The 23,249-nt window shown below is 38.1% G+C and overlaps 1 protein-coding gene across 1 annotated transcript; it reads left to right on the top strand.

The window, feature by feature from the left end:
- The first annotated feature begins 200 nt into the window (after positions 1-200).
- Positions 201-1,145, top strand: LOC142140007 (olfactory receptor 52K2-like). The gene has a single exon (XM_075197864.1). It carries the CDS (start codon positions 201-203, stop codon positions 1,143-1,145), a length of 945 nt encoding a protein of 314 aa, XP_075053965.1.
- The last annotated feature ends 22,104 nt before the right edge of the window (positions 1,146-23,249 follow it).

Below are 23,249 nucleotides of genomic sequence, written 5' to 3'. Positions count from 1 at the left end.
ATTTGTTCCAAATATTATGAACAAAAAATAGAATTACATCCTATTAAACGGATGTAAATTTTAGTGTCCATTTTACAGATCATATTCGTCACTAAACAACGTACTGTATAACGGATTAGGAACTTGCTTTGTCTTCTGTGGTCTCATCCATATTCCCATTCCCCCAGCAGTGCTCCAGAGAGGATCATCCAGACCAATCAATGGCAAATTATTCTCAGGATTTTTACTTTGAACTCATTGGTTTTCCAGGAGTGTCACAGAAATTCCATATTCTGGTTTCATTAGCAATGTTTATTGTCTACAGCCTATCACTTATAGCTAACGGTGCTGTCATCCTTCTGATACTTGTAAGAGACCACCTACACCAACCCATGTATATCATTATTGGTAACCTGGCTTTATCTGACCTCCTCTTTGACACCTTCACCTTGCCAAAGATCATCGCCAAGTACTGGTTTGAAGCAGGAGAAATGTCCTCTGTGGAATGCTTCTTGCAGATGTATTTTATTCATTATTTGGGCACTATGGATTCCTTCATCCTCATGCTGATGGCTGGTGATCGTTATGTTGCTATCTGTAAACCGCTGAGATATCCTTCTATCATCACCCACAAAGTAACCATTGCTACTTGTCTCTTCTCATGGCTCTTAGCAGCGAGCATTGCATTGGTTAATCCCTTTTTGGTAGCATATCTTCCTTTTCAAAGACAGAATAAAATAATCAGCTGCTTCTGCTCCACATCCTCTCTCCTGCGCTTGGCTCGTGTAGACGTCACTTCTACACGACAATCTCTTTTAGTTGTTGCATTGTGTGTCCTCCTCATTCCATTGTTCTTTATCATTTTATCTTACATAATTATCATTAAATCTATCCACTTATCTGGCCACGCTGATAGCTGGCAGAGGGCGTTTTACACATGTACCACACACCTATTTGTTATTAGCTTATACTTCATCCCTCGAGTGTCTGTGTACATTGTCAATTACACCCAATTGATCCTTAACCCTGATGTAAATGTTCTTATACTCTGTCTATACTCATACTTCCCGCATGTAGCGAATCCCATTATATATTGTCTCAGGACTGAGGAGATCAAATGCTCTATTGGAAACATTTTTAAAAGGAGGATTGGTTTTACAGTATAAGAATGATACAGCAGCTTATATAAATTGTCTATAATGTAACTGTCATTTCTTATTATACTAAGGTCTTGTAAAATCCTAGAAGGCTTTTTATGGATCCTATTAAAAGTAAAAAATATATAGACACACACAGATATATAAGCATAAATGGTAAAGCTGAGAGTAGAAAAAGCTACAAAAGACCAAAGTTACACAACATGTCTACAGTATTTGTGAATTTGCGTCAAGCTGTTGATTTAGATAATATTTAAACGCAAATTTTAGATCATAATTTAAAACTTGAGTCCATAACCTCAAAAAATGTCTTCTACATGTGATATTAGGGTTAGATGCAAAGTCTAAGATGAACCTAAGCTCAATTTCAACATGATATCTATTGTAGGTAGACTCTAGAGTAGAGAAGAGCTGTTCGGATTTCTCCAAATCCGACAGCTCTGAGACTTGGGGTTCCGAGTAGATGCAAAACACTATTCTTTGCACCAAAATCAGATCAGAAAACAGGGCAAAACTTAATTTTCAGGAAAATATGGAACCAAAACGCTTGTTATACAGGAAGTGCATTATTGCACCTTCTTGGTACATGTCTTAGGTAATCATGGAGAATACACACCTGCTAGGCAGATGTCCCAGTGACTCACCGAGGAATTGCTGAGTTAAGTTGTTATAATGAAAGCCTGTTTGTGTACTTCTGTTTTTGGCACTTCCGTTGATGCATTCCAGGGTGAAACGGATACTGCTTGGCGTGCCTCACAAAGAATACAAGGGAGCCATTAGCTCACATATTTTGCAATGATATGATGAATCATGAGCTGCAGCTGAAGACAATTTGGGATTTCATAAGAAGTAAGATAACTACATGTGGTTTGTTTTTTTTAAATCATTCTTTATTTAGTGATAAAAAATGCCTGAGTACAATATTAGCAAAATGGATACAAAGCTGCACAGAAAGCATGAAAGGCATATGAAAAACTATATTATCTGGCATGATACCTTAGAGTATATAGCTAGACAATGACCATAACATTTGCATAATATGTGTTTTTAATATCTGTCTTTTCTGTTGTTCTGTGCGATTGTCTTGACAAAGGTCCAAATGTGGGACCGAAACGTCAACTTATAATGTCAGATATGGAATTGAATTAAAAGAAAATGAAAGCAGAAATGGTGATTGTATCTTTTAGGAAACTGCCATGAATTTTGCGCCTATTCTGTCACTAATTTTAGCCAGTTCGCCGCAGACATTGGCCAAAGTCAGTGAAAATGTACATAGTTGTGAAGAGATCATCAGAAAATAGATTATAAATGATGGTAAATTAATGTGAATGCTGTAAATGGTAATATAGGAGCAAAAACAGCTCAAAATCAAAACATTTTACTGATTTTTTTAAATTAAATCCAGATCCAAAACCAAAACAAAAAAACTTTCATGTTTTTGCGGAAAAACCTGTAACAAAACCAGAACACAAAGACGTTTTACAACCAAAATCGCATCCAAAACTAAAACAAGGGGGTCAGTCCACATACCTATGCTAGAGTGATGGATATTACTGTATTAGTACCACTCACACCAATGAGTGCACCAATAGTAAGAAAAAAGATACACAATTGTTGTGTTATCCCCTGGTCTGCAGCATGAATACAGCTTTGTTTCATTAATTTTGCTTTTCTACGCCACCTTTTTTCATTTACTTTGCATGAATATCATATAACACTGCCTGAAGGACCATCCCTAGCCTTTCCCTAACTACTGTGGATCCTGTGGGGTATATAGGAAGGAAAGAAGAATCGCTGGCCTGGTCACATGATACTTTGCCAGAAGGAAACAAGAATCACTTAGTTATTCTCCTTTCTTCCACTCCCCCTAGTGGCTGGCCAGCCTTCTCTGGCTGCTGACCACAGCCCATTTGGCAGCTGGCATTTTTCTCTTTGAATTCCTCCGTTTGGCTCTTCATGTCCCAGCCATCATTGTTGGTATATAACAGTGGTTCCCAAACTTTTGCAGTTCGCGGCACCCTTACAGTCTCCAAATTTTTTCAAGGCACCCCTCCAAAATAATTATTGAGCAGTCCTGTTTTAGAAGTAGTTGGGTCAAAAAATTGTAATAAGTATTTAGGTCAGGACAGAAATACTTATTTAGTTGTATGCAAAAATGCCCCCTCTGCATCCAGACACTCTGCCCTCAGGCACTCTGCCCCCTCTGCATCCAGACACACTGCCCTCTCTCACACTGCCCCCTCTGCCCTCTGTCACGCTGTCCCCCCTCCTCTGCTCTGTCACGCTGTCCCCCCTCCTCTGCCCTCTCTCACACTGTCCCCCTCCTCTGCCCTCTCTCATGATGTCCCCCTCCACTGCACTCTGTCACGCTGTCTCCCTCCTCTGCCCTCTCTCACGCTGTCCCCCTCCTCTGCCCTCTCACACGCTGTCCCCTCCTCTGCCCTCTCACACGCTGTCCCCTCCTCTGCCCTCTCACACGCTGTCCTCCTCCTCTGCCCTCTCTCACGCTGTGCCCCTCCTCTGCCCTCTCAGATGCTGTCCCCTCCTCTGCCCCTCTCACGCTGTGTCCCCCTCCACTGTCCCTCTCACGCTGTGTCCCCCTCCACTGCCCCTGTCACGCTGTGTTCCCCTCCACTGGCCCTCTTACGCTGTGTCCCCTCCACTGCCCCTCTCACGTTGTGTCCCCTCCACTGTCCCCCTCCTCTGCCCCGCTGTGCCCCTCCTCTGCCCTGCTGTCCCCATCCTCTGCTTTCTGTCCCCATCCTCTGCTCTCTGTCCCCATCCTCTGCCCCGCTGTCTCCATCCTCTGCTCTCTGTCCCCTTCCTCTGCCCTCTGTCCCCATCTTCTGCTCTCTGTCCCCCTCCTCTTCCCCGCTGTCACCATCCTCTGCTCTCTGTCCCCCTCCTCTGCCCCGCTGTCACCATCCTCTGCTCTCTGTCCCCCTCTTCTGCCCCGCTGTCACCATCCTCTGCTCTCTGTCCCCCTCCTCTGCCCCGCTGTCACCATCCTCTGCTCTCTGTCCCCCTCCTCTGCCCCGCTGTCACCATTCTCTGCTCTCTGTCCCCCTCCTCTGCCCCGCTGTCGCGATCCCTCTCACTCCTCTGCCCCGCGCCAGCCATAAAAAAAGAAAGAGCACAGAAACTTACCAATCCACGGGGTGCCGGGACCCAGCAGCCTCCTCTCTCCTGCAGCTTGTTACTGACGTTGATATTCAGTGACAGCTACGGGAGAGAGGAGGCTGCTGGGTCCCGGCACCCCGCGGATTGGTAAGTTTCTGTGCTCTTTCTTTTTTTATGGCTGGCCCGCGGCACCCTAATGACAGCACCGCGGCACCCCTGGGAGCCGCGGCGCACACTTTGGGAACCGCCGGTATATAATATTTTACATATATGTTGAGACGATTTTATACTATTATATTGCTTTGTGTGGTAATCTGTAAGATCCTTTCTGGAATTAAACCCAGGACCCCTGCTCTTCAGTTCCTGCTGCATTGGTAGTTAACTCTTAATAAGTAGCACTTAACTCATGTATCAAACTCCTATTGTCCTAGGTCTCCGTTAAGAAAAAGACAAATAACATTTGCAATTTTCTCATTCAAAAGTAATTAAGAAAAGGCACACAGCAAGGATAATGAGAAAATGAAACATAAATTATAATAAAAGCAGGAGCTGGGCACCTTGGTCATTGTGGACTAATAAAATTTCCATCTATTACAAACATTAATGTAGTCCATCTAGGTAAAAACAAGTATTTCATCTAATACTTCATCTAACAATTTGGACAGTGTAAGCCAAAGATAGCTATTTTAAGGGGCACAAATTAGAAATACCGGTGCTACGTATATGGGTAAATATATCACACTAACATTTCTGAGCCGTAGGACAATTCCATGACAAATTCCAGAATGAAGCTCAATTTGCAACAGGTTGTATGAACACCTAAACAAAATGTCCCCAACCTAACATGGGTTATATAAGCCTGATGTAGTAAGTAGAGTTGTAGTTGTTGATATTAAGCTAATAGAGTAGCTTCATGGTCCAAACAGTAAATTCATTCCTCATCTGTACAGGTCCTAGATCCACTTCCCATTTTGAAAGTGGTGTTGGCAGGAAAGTTTTGTCTGGCTCGTCAATTAGCAGTGAATAAGTGGTAATGATTTACTTTCCAGGGCCGAATGATAGATGTATTTTCATAGGGGCATCTAGCAATAATGGCACTAACATCTTAATTTTGCCCAGAGAACATGTTGGAATACCGAACTCATTACTTAGCTGTTCAAAGAATGTCATATAATTCTTAACATAGAATTGTCCCATTGTAACATTATAGATTGTCTAAGACAATTGAGTGTAGGGAAATATCCACTGCTCCAAAGAGGCATTCAGGTTCATACCTTCCTGCTGCAATATTGAATTACATGTATTCCATATACAAACTACCTGTACTATGAGCAGAAGGCCCTTACTCTGATTTTACCTCCCAATAAGATCTGTAGCTGTGTGCCTCCAACATCTAGCTGATTAATTAGCCTATGTTATATAATATTATCATGAAGACTGACTAACTATGTATGAAAATGAGCAATCTGCGAGGTATAGTAGTCATAGCTTAAGGCTAGAAAGAGCCAACCTGCCAAATTTTCTTGGTTTACTCAAAGCATCTAATTTAATTCTAGCTTGTTTTTCCACCCAGATCAGAGATGATAAATGGTGGTGGCTGATACTCCTAGAAATATATTGAGGTTTAAATATAGGAGAATGTTGAAGAACATATAATAGTTTAGGTTGTACAAACATTTTAATTAAATTAACTCTGCCCTCATAGTCAGGGTCACAATTTTCTGTATTTTAATCTTTAATATATCATGGGGTGAATGTTACAGAGAATATAATACTTAACATTACATGTAACCCAAATACCCAAAAATTTCAATCTAGTGATCCATTGGAGAGAAAGCCCTTGAGGAGCATTTTGAGAAACATGCTCAGAAAATAAATAAAATCTCTCAAAACACTTGCAAGATAAATAATGGCTGATTGAGTCTGTAAGGAATAACAGCATGTCATCGGCGTAGAGTGCAATGACTTCCCTCCCTTCCCCCCCTCTACGAACCCTTTATATGCCTTATATTTAATCAAGCATGCTAAAGGCTCCATTTCTAAAGCATAGAGAGAGGGAGATAGTGGACAGGGTTGACGAGTTCTCCTCTCCAATGGAAATTAGGAATGTATTAGGAATAATGTCCTCTTCCGTTTATAATGATACCCAACTCACAAGGCTTATATTTTAGAATCTCTAAGGACTATTCAAGATATATTTTTTATAATAGTACGGATTACTAATTTAATTTTATGGACTCTCTTTCTGTACATTTTGGTATCAGGATAACAGAAATTATAATTCAATATAGTTATTACTCTACTTAGAAGTGGAGTATGATCACTTAATTGGTGTAGGTTTATACGGCAAGTTTGTAAGAGGAAAATGAAATGTTAGCGCATTATACAACCCAACCAATATCACTTTGTTTTAATTTTTATATAGAATTAATATTATTTTTATTAATTTTTGATCACTTTGCACCCAAACCAGTATGATTAATTTTTCATACTCTTATTATTATTTTTTCACTAGTATTGTTTTTCACAATCACAATTGTGCCCTCTTTATTTTTTATTTTTTTTTTCTTCATGGGCACCTTCATTTCACTCCTTTTTTATATTTTCATCAGGTAATAGTATGTATGTTTATTTGGGGGAATTTTATCCCCCCTTATATTTCTAGTCACCATCCAACTGGATATTGATTTTGGGTTTTATACCCTGTATATACTATTTGTAATTCACAATTATTTTTTGTGCTATACCTAGTCTCTCTATGTGTTTGTCTGTGTATAAGTTATTTTCTTTCCGTCTCTTTAAATAATAAATGAGATGAGCAGGTTTCCAAAATATAATATTTCTATAATTTATTAAAAAGGTATTATACATAGATACAGCCATTCTGGACGAAGCAGACATACGCCCAGGGTCTCAAATGCAAATTGACACCCTATATTTGATTAACTTATTATTTTATAGAATATGAAACTCCTTCTTACTTCAAAACACACCTTCCCAGCTTACATCACTGCTGCCACTTTATCATTAAAATAACATGTTCTATTGTACGGTCATTTATTTGGCCATATCCGGCGATGATTGCGAAATACAATCATATGACCATTATCTAATCTGTTTTGCTTGTGAATTGGGCCGTAATGGAAAATTACTAAAAAGGTGTCTCTTATTATGCAATTCTGTATTGTGCAACACGTTCTCTTAAAAGTACAGACCCTAATCTTAAATATATGAGCTTATATGTATTTCTGTTAGCTTTGTTAAAAGTTACTTCGGCATCTTTCTGTCTGTCTGTGTGTGTATGTTAGGGAAATTAGACTGTAAGCTCCAATGGGGCAGGGACTGATGTGAATGAGTTCTCTATACAGCGCTGCGGAATTAGTGGCGCTATATAAATAACTGATGATGATGATACTTACCTTTTCATGCACAATTAAATGGTTCTGGTTTTTTTTCATTTGGTTTGGCATCTGTATATTCAGATTATATACATAGGATTTATGACTTATAGCATTATTATATACGGTAAACAGATATGTTCTACTCTCGTTTTTTGTTTACATACTGAAGCATCCTTAATGGTAATTGACCAATGGTAAGTATCAGGGGGCGGACCATATTGAATCTCATTGAAAGGTTAGGAGGAGAGCGGTGTCAATCAAATTTGGAAGCGTGGCATTCTTCTCCTCCTGTCGGACAAGGATACGTCATAAAAGTGGGCGTTACTTACCTCATAAATATGCACTTCATGCCTCATTCGGGTTGCCTTGAAAAAGCGAGTAGCGAAACGCGCGTTGACGTCCGCCTCGCTACTGCTATGATCTGTTCCACTGCTGACTTTTATTATTAACATCTTATATTGTGACCTTTTGACTAAAGGGCTATATTCTATTATATATGAGTGATAGGCAGGGTTACCTTTGAATGAAACTATTAAGGAATCCTTAGAATATGCATAGTTTCAGGATTCACTTGCTAGCACTGATGATCGTATAGCAAGGTTACCTCTGAAGTAATTAGTTTCAGACAGCAATCTCTCCATAATAGGGTATTTCCCTTCACACTATATATCCAGCAGCTATGTAACAATAACAATTGTTAATCTACCACAATAGTTCAACCTAATTCAGTTACTAGGTAGTTGTTTACTCTCAATAATAATAAACATTTTGACTATCTGAAAATTTATCTAAAGTGATATTTGTCACAGAGAGATAGATAGACTGAGTACATATATAACTAAGATTTGGAGGGATTGATCATATGCTTTCATCTATATATTTGACCCAAATATAAGGAATCCCTAATAGTAAGGACATTAGATATTTTATTGTTATTTCATCATCATCATTTATTTATATAGCACCACTAATTCTGCAGCGCTGTACAGAGAACTCATTCACATCAGTCCCTGCCCCATTGGGGCTTACAGTCTAAATTTCCTAATACACACACACACACACATAGACAGACAGACAGAGACGAGGGTCAATTATTTATTTTTTTTATATCAGCCAATTAACCTACTAGTATGTTTTTGGAATGTGGGAGAAAACCAGAGCACCCGGAGGAAACCCACGCAAACACAGGGAGAACATACAAACTCCACACAGATAAGGCCATGGTCGGGAATCGAACTCATGACCCCAGTGCTGTGAGGCAGAAGTGCTAACCACTAGGCCACTGTGCTTCCCAGTCTTTAACTTGAGGAGGTTGATTATACTACTCATCTTTGCAAGAATTAAATTAGACAAAGTGTTATTTCTATTAAGACAAGTCAGTCAGTTTATATTGGAGCAGTTTATTATTGATACTAATAAGAAATATCTTTATTAGACAATATAAATAATATTAATAGTATACTAAGTAGTGGGGCATAGCATTTATTGCTATTTTTAATTCACACTTGCACTTTATTACCATATATATGTTTTTAATATTTGGCTAATCGTATGTGTAGCATAAACATCAATTTGTCTTTTAAATGTATCAATAAAGTATGAAATTTTATTATAAATTGGATCGCTGAGTGCCCCTATAAGCACATTTTTCTTTTTTTCTTCTTTTCATTGGTAATATGTACTTTTATGTCTGGGTGCACCATTTGAAACAAACATTATTAAAGACTTAACTGTTTCAATCAAGATAACTTATATATCGAAATAGTGATCACCTGGTGCGGTGGCAACTTTTTTTCTTTTTTTTTCTTCCTATACTGGACCTTTACCAGCCTTTGGGGTTGGTATAATAAGTGCTTCAGATATTGATGGTGGAAAACTGCCTTCTATAATAACCCCTCAAACGTTTCCACAAGTCTTGGAACAATAACTTTTTTATGTCTTTTTTATATATCAATTGGTAGACCATCTAAATCTTCAGCCTTACCCACTGGGGAAGAGACAATTGCTAAATAAATTAGTTCTAATGTCAACAAAGCCTCTAAAACCTTTTTTATCTGTAGGGATAGGGTTGGTAATGATACATTATCTAAGTATGCAATGAGGTCATGTATAAACATTTTTGATATTCCCTTTACTAAGGAAGTCAGAGACCCTGAAGAAAGAAACATACTCCTTAAATATGCTTTGAATTCATCCCACATCAAAGACAATTGTACTTCCTCTTTAATGAAAAGAAGTCCTGACATTGATCTAACATTCATCTAACAAGTTAGAACCCACTACCATGAAAATCATCTTAGTTCAAAGAACTTTTAAATCTGTGGCAAAGAAAGATTTAACCTTAAACATAGGGGAGAAAGATCCGATAGCTCTTGATCCACCTCAGTAATCAATGAGGCCAGTTTTATAGATAAAAGTTTGATGTCTATGCGAGAAAGGAATGATGCATGGAAGGGAAACATGAACACTGCTCAGTGGTAGGATTTCTAACAACCACTAAACCCATAATTACTTCTTCATGAAGTAATTGTGAAAATACGGGACTACCATAGATTCAGGTGTTAGCAGATTCCCACATCAATTTAATAGAACACACAAGACAATGAATACACAAGACATAGTTATACAATGAACAAAGAGCTACAAAGCAAACGACAAATCATGGAAACAATTAAGACGTACATGAAAACAGTAAACATACATGGATACAGATAAGCAGAATATGGATGAAAATAAGGCAGAAAATTCCACAGCGCACAGGAACAATTCAGCATAAGGCAGGGTGGATTGATAATTTTAATAAGGGATACAACTCGGTTTGAATATTCATAAAAATGTAGCAACCTTTGGCATCAATCTGTATTTTATCAAATTTAAAAGGCAGATGTTTACATATTAGGACAGAGACTCCTGTTGACTTTGCAGTAAATGGAGCATGATAAGCTCACACAACCCATGGGCTAGAAAGTGCTAGAGCAGGAATTGGCAACCCTTTTGTATCATCAGTGTACCGGCTAAAGCTTTGATGTTAATCAGGTGGGCCAGTTGTACATGTTTAATACATATATATATATATATATATATATATATATATATATATATATATATATATACAGAGAGAGATAGAGTTTTTACATTAATTAAATCTGATATTGTCATCCTGAGATGACGTATTTTATTTTAAATACGCTACCCCCGGCAATAGTGGTATTATACCTGGTGGTAGCTCACTAAAAACTGTGTTCATACAATTTATAAAAGGAAAATTGTGCTTTTTCCTGCCATCCTCAATTATGTGGTGCTGGATACGGTTTTACACTTGTTCGTCCACGTCGCTCTCATATCCAGAAGAACAGGAGAAAGGAAAGGTGCGAAAAGAGCAGGAATTGGAAGTGTAAGTGAAAGATGAGGGAAAAGATTGTGGGGGCTGAGGGGAGAAAATTGAGGGGGAACAATTGTTATGGGGATACAGAGGAGACATGCACACAAAGAGGGATAGAGAAAGGGAGAAGCATGTGGAGTCAAAACACACAGTTTGGGCTCTTGTGGGCAGGAAATTACTGAGAGAAGATAAGGCCAGGATGGAATGCAGGCGGGAGAGTAACTTACTTGGAGAATGCTGCCTTGATTGTGTACCGCGAGGAAGGCGCTCACATTGCATCTGTCAGGTCTGACCAATAGAAGAAGCTGAAGGGAGGAGTAGAAGCTGGAAGCTAGATGCGGCGATGCCTCTGTAAATGAACACATGCGTGCTGCGGCCCAAACGGAGTACTTGTTCTACTGGGGAGACCAGCAGAGGAAGCACAGAGCTACTGAAACCAGTGTTCTCCCAGATGTATGGACGTGACCTGAAAGGCCGGCATGCCAGTGAAAACGGCTCTGCGTGCCACGTCTGGCATGTGTGCCCGGGGCTGCTGAACCTCTGTGCTAGAGATTTGCTTTGAACCAAGTGTGTCTCTAACAAACAAGTGATATTAGGTTTAAACCATTTAACTGTTGAAGATAAAGATATAGAGATCTCTTAAGTTCTTATTCAACCTAGAAATTAGGAGTCATCCAGGTGCGAATCATATGCAATACAGTATTCACAAAGTAGAATTAACAGTATTGATACGTGAGACGTCTAAGGTTAGACATAATAAATTAACCATTAATTCTAATCGAAAACAAATACCCAATTAAACCCTCCCTGTATAACCAACCCCGAACTAAGATATACCTGTAATCCTATGTAACCTGGAATTAAATAATTAAGTAAAAACAAATAACAAAAAGAATTGGGTTAATTACCTGAACTGGCCATATAGTCATGGGCCCACTACTTCAAAATATTATATTCAAGTATCTAAAATTTCTACACAATACAATAAAAAAACTATTCCATTCCATTCACTTAAATATATTCAAGTATGTATATATATATATACAGAAATGCTCCATGAAACAGAACAGACCAGCACTAGTCATACATTTTTTTTAACAATTTAATGAAAAAAAAATGTGTACATTAAAAAATCATACCTTGCATGTTTTACACACACACACACACACACACACACACACACACACACACACACACACTTATACACTCTAACAAAGACACCTACCACTCTCTCCACACTAACTTGGTCCTTCCAAGCATGCCCAGGGTAATATCTTATCACAATGAGAGGTCATGGCACATCCTGCAGCTGCATACCAAAATAGTTTATTAACCTAGTTTACGGAACTCCTTGTTGCCTCTGTATGGGGCAACAAAATGTAATCATTTACCTGCCAATGGGTTGGTTGCCTGACATTGTCGCCTCCTACCCTGGGAAGATCTATAAATCCTCCATACTTCTTTGACTGTGTTTCTTCATTAGTTTCCATTATTGCCAGTATATAAACCGACAAGCCTCCAATCCACCATTTGCTTTCAAGCTCATAAGACTTATCATTTTGGGTGCCACCTGTCAGCTGACTGGAAACATCCATAAGCCCCCTCGTATCAAGCTGTTATTAACGGACTTTCACACACTCATTGAAAGGTAAATATCATCAGCAGACTGCACAATTCCTTCAAAACTTGGGAACCCTGGTCATCCTTTTTCAAAACATGTCTCCCCTTCGCATAAAGCTCTCTTGTGGATGTGTCTGCCTTATGGTTTCCATCACTCAATGCAAATTGACATTTACAATGTGTTTGCCATATCTTTGTAGAGGGTTCTCCAGGATCTTGTCCCCTCCTTGTCCTATCCTACTTCTTTACTCTTGGTCACACCAAAATCCCTCTCATTTCCTTCCCTGATTGTACCCTAAATAACAAAAAGTAATCAGCTTATTGCGATGTGTCAGACCCTAGTCACACCCTAATTGCATGATTCTGTAGATCTTCAATATGTAATGTTTCTACTTAAATGTTTTTTTTCTGCTGATCTTCTTCTAATTAAAAAAACCCAACAACAACAACAAAAAAAGAACCAGGCAACTTCCCGTCATTCATATATTCAGGATCACATATTCTCTGCTTTTTCATTTGGCTTTTTCAAAACTAAAATAAAAGACTTTTCATCTGCAAGGGTCAGAAGTGTACTTCAAGGTACAAATTCAGTTTATGGCCATTGGAAGATCTCCACAAAACAGATCCAAGCCTAGCTTAGCATTTGGCGGATGCGCCACATAATTGCACAGGGTGGAAACAGTAAGAATGACCTCATAAAACCCAAACTGCTTCAATGTAAGATCACCCCCTTTGACCTTTTGAGTTAAGCTTTTATGTTTTTCTCCTAAAATACTGCTCAGATTAACTTTAAATTTGTGTCTTAAAGTGATAATAAGTATGAAGGCGCATTGAGATAGTAGTTATTCGAGATGTGTGTGGACCCCCGTTTTTTAGTCTTGGTTCTAAAACTTCTTTGTGTTTTGGTTTTGGTTCTGGATTTGCCCAAAAATCCTGAAAAGTTTTGATTTTGGATCTGCGTTTAATTAAAAAATTGCGAAAAATGGATAAAATCATGTGATTTTGATCTGCTTTTGCTCATATATTACTTAATGTTTAGCATCGACATTCATTTACAGCCATTTCCAGTCTATTTTCTAATGATCTCTTCACAACTATCCAAGCTTCACCAATTTTGCCCAATGTCTTCAGCGAGCTGACTGGCTAAAATTAGTGGCAGAGTAGCCACAAAGACAACTCATACAATACAATTGTAATATAATAGGGCAACCATCAAAGACACTGATGCTACAGAAACAGACAGAGGTCGTTGGATGGACAGTGGTATGAATGGTTAGAGTTAGACATTTATAAATGCTACAGAAACAGGCATAGGTCCTATATTTTTTACTGAAGGTTTGTTAATATCAAATTTTGGGCATATTTTTGTGAGAATGTTCTTCATATTTTGTAACTAATGTACATTTTGAGATTAAAATGTAAATGTCGATTCATTCTTTTGGCTACGCTCAATTGTAGTATCTGACCTAGTACGGTTAGTTCAGGAAGCCGATGGTACCTGCGCCGATGGTCCCAGAGGTGAACTGAAAATGCGCTGGTGGTGGGACTGAACCCTCACCTTGCACAAAGTAAGGCACTAGCACAATGCACTAGTTTTCCCTGCATCACTTTTTATTTCTTGGTTCTCGCCTTTTTGCCAGACCAGTAAATATTTTAAATCCCACCGGCCTTTTATTCGGAGTCTACAGGTCTTATTTTTAATTTTCTATTTATTAACACAAGCACTTAAGACACTTAGCACTTTTCTTGCACAAATTTGCAAGGGTCTTTGCACAAGGCACAGAAGATCTCTGTCTCCCCAAGGAGCTTTTTGGCTCTGGGGGATGGGGAGAATTGGGCTCCTTTCCCTTTAAGGATGGGTCCGAAATCCCAAGCCCCCAGCACAGGCTTTTTTTCACTGCACTGGGAAATTCGAAGCAATAAGAAAAAAAACAAACAAAAAGAAAACATACATAAAATATAATTTTAGCATTACAGGGCATCCATCCATCATAGACATTGCAACATCAAGACCTGAATAAGAGGTAATTAAATTGACAACATCATCATTATAAACATTTATATAGATGAACTTCTCATGGAGCATGTTTTTCTTATAAGTGGTTGTTTAATGGAAGCCATTCAGGAACTGTTTTGCTGTATATGTAATGTATGCATTGTGCATGGAAGAGTGTGTGCATGACGGTGTGCTAGGTGAGATTGTCGAAGAAAGTGAGGAGATTGTGGTGGTGCATAAAGGACATAATGAGGTAGAAAATGCTGCTGAACCTGCAATAACTGCTGTAGTGAGTGATCCCAGGCGTCGGATCCCCAGGCCCTGTCTGTACTGCACACAGTTGCTTGAAGGGATGATCTGAGGCTCTGAGGATTAACTGGTACTTAAAACTCATCTCTTCCTCAAAGCCTTCCACTTAACCCTCTCTCCAAGCTCGCTTTCATCAACTCGCTCCACCTCAGAAGAGGGGAGTACTTGCTACCCTCTTCTGACTCCCTTTGTCTGTTTGCCCTCCCTTTAGGATGTAAGCTCTTATGAGCAGGGCCCTCCTCCCTCCTGTCTCTCTACCTTCTCTTCTGCTCCAACTTCAATTTAATTGCTTTACCTGGAGCCTCTGAAGTTATGGTATTACTTGTTTATTGTTCTGTACAGTTTTCCCTGTATTGTCCATGGTTTGTATTGTGTACGGCGCTGCAGAAACCTTGTGGAACTTATAAATAAAAGATAATAATAATAATATTATGTAGAATGTACTAAATAAATGATAACTAGAAACTGATTGATTGCTATAGGCAACATCTCCACTTTTTCAAATCCGCAGTTTAGTAAATATACCCATAATCTCCCGAACATTTACATCAAATATGATGGAATTACAACATTGGCAAATATCATTCCAAAACATATGTGACTACTGTGGTTTTCTTATACTACTGTTATCCATACTTCACAATCCTTGTGTGGTTATTGCCCCTAAATACAGAGTGGCACACTGATATCCTAAAATGTGAAATATGAAGGCATTGTCTTTGAAGTTTAATATTTCTATATTTTGTATTGTCCTAAATGGCTCCTATAGCACATAACTGTTCCTACTTTACACCTTACACCTAGTGGTTAGTTTGTTTTTATCTGCTTTATTAGACAATCTCCTCTAAATAGGAAATGGCATGCAGGTTTAAAGGCAATGCATGGCTGTGATCTGCATATGTTAAGTGATTTTCCTGAAAGATAGACTCGGCTAAAACTAATTACCTGATGACATGGGCTCACAGACCAAACTTTTATCTGAGGGGAAGTCAAGTACATTTCTATTTATCAGTTTAATATTTAAATTAGGCCCTAAGGCGGCCAATGATGTTTTAAAAAATTGGGGGTGAAAAAAATATATGATCTAAATAATGGATGACCAGTCTGCCAACTCCCTAATAACCAATTTCAGTAAAGTGTTGAATGTTTCAAAGAAAGAACATGAGATGGAGGATCCCATAGACAGGCTCATTTCAAATGGTAGATAACAATATACAGTGGAATGTTCCTTTTTGATCTTATCATTCACAGATGTCCCATTAAATAATAGCAGATAATGGATCAACCAACTTACACCTCTCTTTCATCTGGACCTTCCCCTGGGGCAATACTTTCAAGTTTGCCCTACAGGTCTCAAAAAATGGGCCTCTAATCCTCCCTAATAACGCTTCTTTCTCCACATTGTTATCCATGACATTGAAATGTACCCTGACTTATATTTACTTGCTATGTTATCTCCATTTAATTTGAAGGAAATTTGAAAAGCCTCACAGATACTTACCTTAATAAGCCTAGTTTTACCCCATCCAGATATATAACAAGTGATGGACATATTGGCCCATTGTTGCTACATTTACTAGGGCCTTACCCATTTTTTAGTAACTTTGGAGACTTTTTATCCCCACTTTTCTACCCCTCCTGATGCATTTGCTAAGGAGATTATTCATCCCACATTATAAACAGCCATAAAAAAACTGTAGTTTGTACCTCTAGCTCTGCAAGTCATTGATTAATCAAAATACTTCCTTCTTTTGCATTCCCAAGCCAGCCCTGCCCACTAGAGGTTGATAAAAGGTGGGTGCACGCCAATGATATCACTTACCTGAAGAACTGATCCATTCACACTTCATGACCTCAACTAAACTTTACCCTCCCTTAGGATGTAAGCTCGTATGAGCAGGGCCCATCTTCCCTCCTGTCTCCATACCTGTTCTTCCGCTCCATCTCTACTGTATCTGCCTGCCTGGAGTTTCTGAAGTACTGGTACTTTGTTTTTATTGTTCTGTACTGTCTTACCCTGTATAGTCTACTGTTTGTACCATGTACGGCGCTGCGTAAACCTTGTGGCGCCTTACAAATAAACGATAATAATAATAATAATAATAATAAACACCAATATCTCTTTTACTGTAATTAACTTCTGGTCTAACCACCAAATTTTGTGGAAACTTTCTCTCGTAGTATAGCCAGGTCATACTGCCATAAGTCCTGTTAGTTTCTCAAATTAATTAGATCCAAATAGCAAAAAGGAAGCAAAACAATATTATGGCATCTTCTCCACTATTAGGTTAGCTATACGACAAGTCTGAAGCCAATTCCAAAAAGTTCTTGCAATGAGCCTAAACTATCTCTTATCACATTCATGACTCCTATGTATGCACACTTAATAGCTAACATAGTAAACTTTAGTAAAAATGCATAACTAAAAATGCAAACCTTTAGACTGCAGCCCACAACCGCAGAGGAAGGAGTGGAGCACATAGTGTCGAATGTACTGCAGTCATTCCATCTCCTCTGATTGGAAGTCAGCAGCTCCCACTCAGTCTTATTCTCTACTTTATAGGAAAGCAGATTAGAGCCGCATATGAAGACTTACTGGGCCATTGATGGGCTGGAAGTATGAGGCGGCTATGATGTCACAGCACAGACTAGCACAACACTCCCAGGTTGAGGAGTGGAGAAGTGGGCCTGGGAACACTGCATTCATGGAAGAGGCACCAGCCCTGCACACAATCCCCTGCCTGATAACCCATCCCACCCAGGAAGCTTTATTTAGCAGCAGACATCAACATAATTTTAAGCCCCTTTATGCCAGCAAAACAGCTCTGACTCATCAAGGCATGGACTCCACAAGACCTCTGACGGTGTCCTGTGGTAAGTCCTGTAAATTGCGAGGTGGGGTCTCCATGACTCAGACTTAATTTTTCAGCCCATCCCACAGATGATTGACCAGATTGAGATCTGAGGAATTTGGAGGCCAAGTCAACACCTTGAACTCTTTGTCCTGTTCCTCAAACCATTCCTGAACAATTATTGCAGTAATGCAAGGAGCATTATCCTGCTGAAAGAGGCCATTGCCATCAGGGAATACCGTTGCCTGAAGGAGTGTAATTTGTCTGCAATAATGTTTAGGTAGGTGGTACATGTCAAAGTAACATCCACATGAATGCCAGGACCCAAGGTTTCCCAGCGGAACATCACACTGCCTCCACCGACTTGCTTTCTTCCCACACTGCACCCTGGTGCCATCTCTTCACCAGGAAAGCAGCACACATGCACCCGGCTATCCACATAAAATAAAATGTGGTTCGTCAGACCAGGCCAGCATCTTCCATTGCTCCATGGTCCAGTTCTGGTGCTCATGTGCCCACTGTGGGTGCTTTCGGTGGTGGACAAGGATCAGCATGGGCATTCTGACTGGTCTGTGGCTACACATCCCTATACACAGCAAACTGCTCTGTACTGTGGGTTCTGACATCTTTCTGCCATAGTCAGCACTAACATTTTGGCAATTTGTGTTACAGTAACTCTTCTATGCGTTTGGACACCACCTTTATTCCTGTACACAACCAGCCTTTAGTTATAGTGCTCCCCAACATTAATCCCAGGCACTCCTTTTCATGTATTTCTTTTTAGATATTCTAAGATTTTATTGTTATCTGAAACTCGTATACCAGTTGCATGTTACTAAGTTTTAGCTTATTTTTCCTTTATCTATTTAGATGAAGTAACCATAATGAAAAGTCCAAAAAGCCACATTTAGAAGAAATTGTCCCTTTAGAATATAGCACTTGGGATACTAATTAGTGAGCTATTAGACTGATTAAATGTGACAGGTAAAATTCATCAGGGATCGTGTCTGAAGCACCTATGTTTGTATAAATATATCTGGAAGAGCGATGATCATTGCATAATAGGGAACGAAATATGGACACTGTCCCTTACACTCTGATTTTAGATGTAAGTAATTTCAGGTTTGATGCTTATTAGAAACAATGTTTATTGTCATATAGAATTAAGAGCAATTATTAAGACGTCACATATCTATCTATCTATCTATCTATCTATCTATCTATCTCATATCTATCTATCTAGCTATCTACCTCATATCTATCTATCTATCTATCTAGCTATCTATCTCATATCTATCTCATATATATCTATCTCATATCTAGCTATCTACCTCATATCTATCTATCTATCTATCTCATATCTATCTATCTAGCTATCTACCTCATATCTATCTATCTATCTATCTATCTATCTCATATCTATCTATCTAGCTATCTACCTCATATCTATCTATCTATCTATCTAGCTATCTATCTCATATCTATCTATCTATCTATCTATCTATCTATCTATCTATCTATCTATCTATCTATCTCATATATATCTATCTCATATCTATCTATCTATCTATCTATCTATCTATCTATCTATCTATCTCATATCTATCTATCTCATATCCATCTATCTTTCTATCTATCTATCTATCTATCTATCTATCTATCTATCTATCTATCTATCTATCTCATATCTATCTATCTATCTATCTATCTATCTATCTCATATCTATCTCATATCTATCTATCTCATATCTATCTATCTATCTATCTATCTATCTATCTATCTATCTATCTATCTATCTATCTATCTATCTCATATCTATCTCATATCTATCTATCTCATATCTATCTATCTATCTATCTATCTATCTATCTATCTATCTATCTATCTATCTCATATCTATCTCATATCTATCTATCTATCTTGATATGACCAAAGAGAAAGATAGCTGATAATTTAATGTAAAATAAATTCATAGTACAAGACACTTATAGCTTAAAATGTATCTTTCATATCACAAGCAAATGCATGTGATTTATCTGATGTAAATATTAAGGAAGAATATTATAGGAATTATAACTCTAAATCTATGCTGGTCTTGCAGAACTCAACATTCAGGAGAGGTGCCATTATTTCTTCTCTTAACCTTAATACCATTATGTTCTTCCAGAGTTCTGCTGTCCATTCTACTGGGGGTTGATAATACTACAGTAGCTTAGAAGTGTGGCCTAGTGTAAGGGATATGTGTGATATCACCAGGGTGGGGTATGACATCATTATGTGTATGGCCAGATCCAGAAAGAGATGGAATTATGATATAGAGTAAAGTGGTGGAAGACAGCCCATAGTCTTATTAAAGAGATGACAAAACTATGCACGAGCCAGCACAAAACGTATAGCCGCTTTAAAGAGTGCAAAAACTGCCAAATATAACATGCAGCTCCTCAGTGTAGACTGGTGGATGGAAGATTCTAACAAGAATTTGGCTTACTGTATTGATCATTAAATACGTAGCATACATACTATAAATGTCACATATTGCTGACTTCAAAGTATTTAGAAAATAAACAGCACCTTGAAATACTAATTTTAAAAAAATCTAGAAGTTTATGACATCATAAAATATAAAGAAGGAGGTGACTAGGGGCCTGATTCATTAAGGATCTCAAATGAAGAGGATACTCATTTCAGTCTCCTGGGCAAAACCATGTTACAATGGAAGGGGTGCAAATAAGTATTCTGTTTTACACATAAGTTAAATACTGACTGTTTTTTCATGTAACCCACAAATACTTGATAGCTTATTTGTACACTGAAATTTAAAGTTGATATTTGTGTGTTACATGAAAAAACAGGCAGTATTTAACTTATGTGCAAAACAGAACACTTATTTGCACCCCTTCCATTGTAACATGGTTTTGTCCAGGAGACTGAAATGAGAATCCTCTTCATTTGAGATCCTTAATGAATCAGGCCCTAGGTTTGTATATGGTCAGCTATTATCAAGTCCTGGCTATAGTTGACTTGAAACTAGTAGAAGTATGTGTGATTGGGCTGACACATACAGTACAAACTATGGGATTCATTTGGAGATAGTAAATCCAGCTATACAGAGGTGGTTCATCCTAAATCATCTATATCAGGGTGTTGTTATGAATCTGTCCAGTTATTGACTACATGGAAAAATAAGCAACATTTTCCCTGCATGCAAAAGTAAAGAAAATGACATTAGCACCCATTGCATTGTATCATGGTTTGTCCATAGACGCACTCTTTAGCTGGATTTGCATCTAACTCTAAATGGGGCCCTATTTCCATATTTTTAAAACCTTAGGGTAAATGTATGAAAGTCCGTTTTTTTTCAACTCGCTGGAAATCGGCGATTTTCCAGCTAAAATTTAAAGCGGCGTTGGCTTGTAAAGGCAAGTTTACCTTTACAAGCCAGCTCCGTTTTAAATTTTGGAGGGAAACTCGCCGATTTCCAGCGAGTTGAAAAAAACTGACTTTCATACATTTACCCCCTTTAGTGCTAAGTGACCAAATCCTATTTTTGCAAGTTTTACAATACAAAGTGAGATGTCCATAAAACCTATTGAGAATCTTCACCTATCACATCAAATGCGCATGGTCTATAATTGGCATATTTACACAATGTACAATTTTATGGAAATCTATGCAAATTTGTACAGTCGCCAGTAAATGTTATAACTCCAAAAAAACAACGAGTGTAGTGGTTTAGTCCATTTTCTATAACCTCAGAATATTACTGATATAAATATTTTTGCTGAACAGACAGGTTTGTTGACAGTTTTCTAATTTTAGATAGTTATTTTTGTATGTACTGTGGTCTGATGTGCTGCTCTATGTACATTGGAATGATGTGGACTGCTTGCCAAGAAAAACAGCTATTAGCAAACATGCTCTTGACTCCAAATAAATACCAATCTGTAATAGTTCTTGCAGTTTAGAATTTCAGTCTAGACTTTCATAATACATTTGGGCACATTTGCTGTGGAAGGGAATTAAGAGATCAAAATGTATTAATTATTTATTATTATTTGACAATTCGTTTAAAAATCCAAAGAAAAATCTTATTGATAATTTTTACTTTAAGTTTCATGACCATATTAATATTTATCGACACTGCCATACTTGTATATACAGTAACTATATGTATAGTGATTAAAATTATTTGTTGATGTTTGCTCTCTTTATTCTGTCTTGTGTGAATCAGTATTAGATGTACCAGTGCGCTTCGCTGTTGCACTACATTTTGTGCATTTTAAACACAGGGGGTAAATGTATCAAGCTGCGAGTGTCCAGCCGGTTTGAAAAATGGAGATGTTGCCTATAGCAACCAATCAGATTCTAGCTGTCATTTATTGAATGTACTAACTAAATAACTAGATTCTGATTGGTTGCTATAGGCAACATCTCCACTTTTCAAACCCGTCGGAAACTCACAGATTTATACATTTACCCCACGGTGTCCTCCACATAGTTGTGCAAGAATAAAGTGATAGAAAGTCATCGGGAGCACTCACTTGGATGTCTTATTTGGCTATCTTATAGGATAGTTGTAGATGATGTGGGTAGTTAGGGGGTTGCTTCTATAGTAGATGTTTCTATTGTTTAAGGTGTGAGAAAAGATGAACGATTGGGTATGTGCTTATATTTGGTTGACTGCTAGATTTAGTGCTACTGATAGTTGGTTGGGTTGTTTCTTTCTGGAATTGTTATGACGTTTGTGTGATTGGAAACTCCAGAGGTCTTGTCTGTGTGTAAGCCGTGTCAGAAAAGTGGTTTAAGTTTATATTTCCATTTGGTTTCTGATTTCTGTTTGTCTCCTTTATGTTTTAGGATTGTGAGCGTGATCTATGTTTATGTTTTGTGTGAATACTACACTAGTAGATTTACATGTTTTGGTTATATTGCTTTAACATGCTCTGTAGTCACTGCAACTTCTGTACCCTTGTGGGTCTTGTCTCTAACACATAGGTATGATTAACCTAAACTCAAGGCACCAATAAATCTTTGTATACACATTTTTATATTGGTGCAAATATATTACTACTTTTTACCCTTATTTCCATTTCCACTGTACATTTCCGTTTCCTTTTTGTCTCCTTCACATCTGCATGATATTCCTTGCTAATTGAAGTCTTTCATCATTATTTCACTTGATTAAAGACAACGTCGAAATCTCTCCTTAAAACACATCTGTGTATTCATTTGCCCAAATCTTTATCCATAGATCACCACAAGCGGCACATGGATCCACATTCCATAATAATTGGAGATGGTCACTGACCCCCGTGTTTTGGTTTTGTTTTTGGATTAACTTCGTGTTTTGGTTTTAGTTTTGGTTTTGCAAAACCGCCCTTGCGTGTTTTGGTTTTGGTTTTGGTTTTGTTTGGTTTTGTTTTGCAATTTTG

This window comes from Mixophyes fleayi, chromosome 2, assembly GCF_038048845.1.
Source record: "Mixophyes fleayi isolate aMixFle1 chromosome 2, aMixFle1.hap1, whole genome shotgun sequence".
NCBI classification, from domain to species: Eukaryota; Metazoa; Chordata; class Amphibia; order Anura; family Limnodynastidae; genus Mixophyes; species Mixophyes fleayi.
The sequence above is the reverse complement of the archived record's forward strand: the minus strand, read 5'-3'. Positions and strand labels throughout refer to the sequence as shown.